At 64.2% G+C, this 731-nt stretch overlaps 1 protein-coding gene across 1 annotated transcript in view; it reads right to left on the bottom strand.

Annotated features, from left to right (window-relative positions):
• The window catches only part of LRPAP1 (LDL receptor related protein associated protein 1), an 8300-nt gene that overhangs the window by 2434 nt on the left and 5135 nt on the right, over positions 1-731 (bottom strand). Inside the window, exon 3 of the mRNA XM_045289465.1 lies at positions 125-379. Within this exon, the coding sequence (XP_045145400.1) occupies positions 125-379 (255 nt within the window). The remainder of the gene's footprint in view (positions 1-124; positions 380-731) is intronic.

Here is a 731-nt window from a genome sequence, read left to right as displayed (position 1 = left end):
TGTGCTGGGTCATGCAGTGTGAGGATGCCCACTGGCTGCTCCCCCACCCGGAGGGTTCGGTTCCCAGCCTGGCCCAACGGTCAACCCCAGGGCCTGCCTTCGTGGCCACTTGGGGGCCCTATGCAGGAGGGGCTGAGAGGGCAGGAGGAGGAAATAGTGTAGTCTTACGGGTACCGCACACTCCAAGGCTCCCATGGCACAGATGGTGCCTCTGTGGGGCACAGGGGGCTGGAGGTACCTTGTGCCACAGCTTCTCCAGCCGGGGGTCCTGCAGGCCCTGGTCAGGGGCATGGTCCTGCAGGAAGTTGCTGTCTGCCACTTGGGTGTCCTTCCTGCCGTCCAGCCCGTACTTGGCCAGGATGACTAGCAGAGAGACAGACTTTCAGCGGGGCCGCACCCTGCTCTGGGACGCTCACTGAGGGGCTGCTCTGGATGGGTGATGGGGCGGGCAGTCAGGCCAGGCTGCTTCTGGCTTCCAGGTTGGAGGAGGCAGAATGAGGCTGAGTTGCCAAGGAAGTCTCCCTGCTGCCCACCCAGACTCGACGCTGGTGGGGGTCCATCAGGAAACACCCCCTCAGGGGGGCTGGCTTCCAAGAAGACCAGGCCAGCTACAGCCACATGGCAGCTTGTGGACAGGCCTGTGTCCGGGTTTCCCAGTCCCCCTGCTCCTCCCCACTTCCCCCCAGTCCTCTGGGCAGGCTCTCTCCCCAAGGAATCACCTTTGCCACCCT

This window comes from Echinops telfairi, unplaced genomic scaffold (assembly GCF_000313985.2).
Source record: "Echinops telfairi isolate 266 unplaced genomic scaffold, ASM31398v2 ScPeMD7_28;HRSCAF=97, whole genome shotgun sequence".
Lineage (NCBI taxonomy): Eukaryota > Metazoa > Chordata > Mammalia > Afrosoricida > Tenrecidae > Echinops > Echinops telfairi.
The sequence above is the reverse complement of the archived record's forward strand: the minus strand, read 5'-3'. Positions and strand labels throughout refer to the sequence as shown.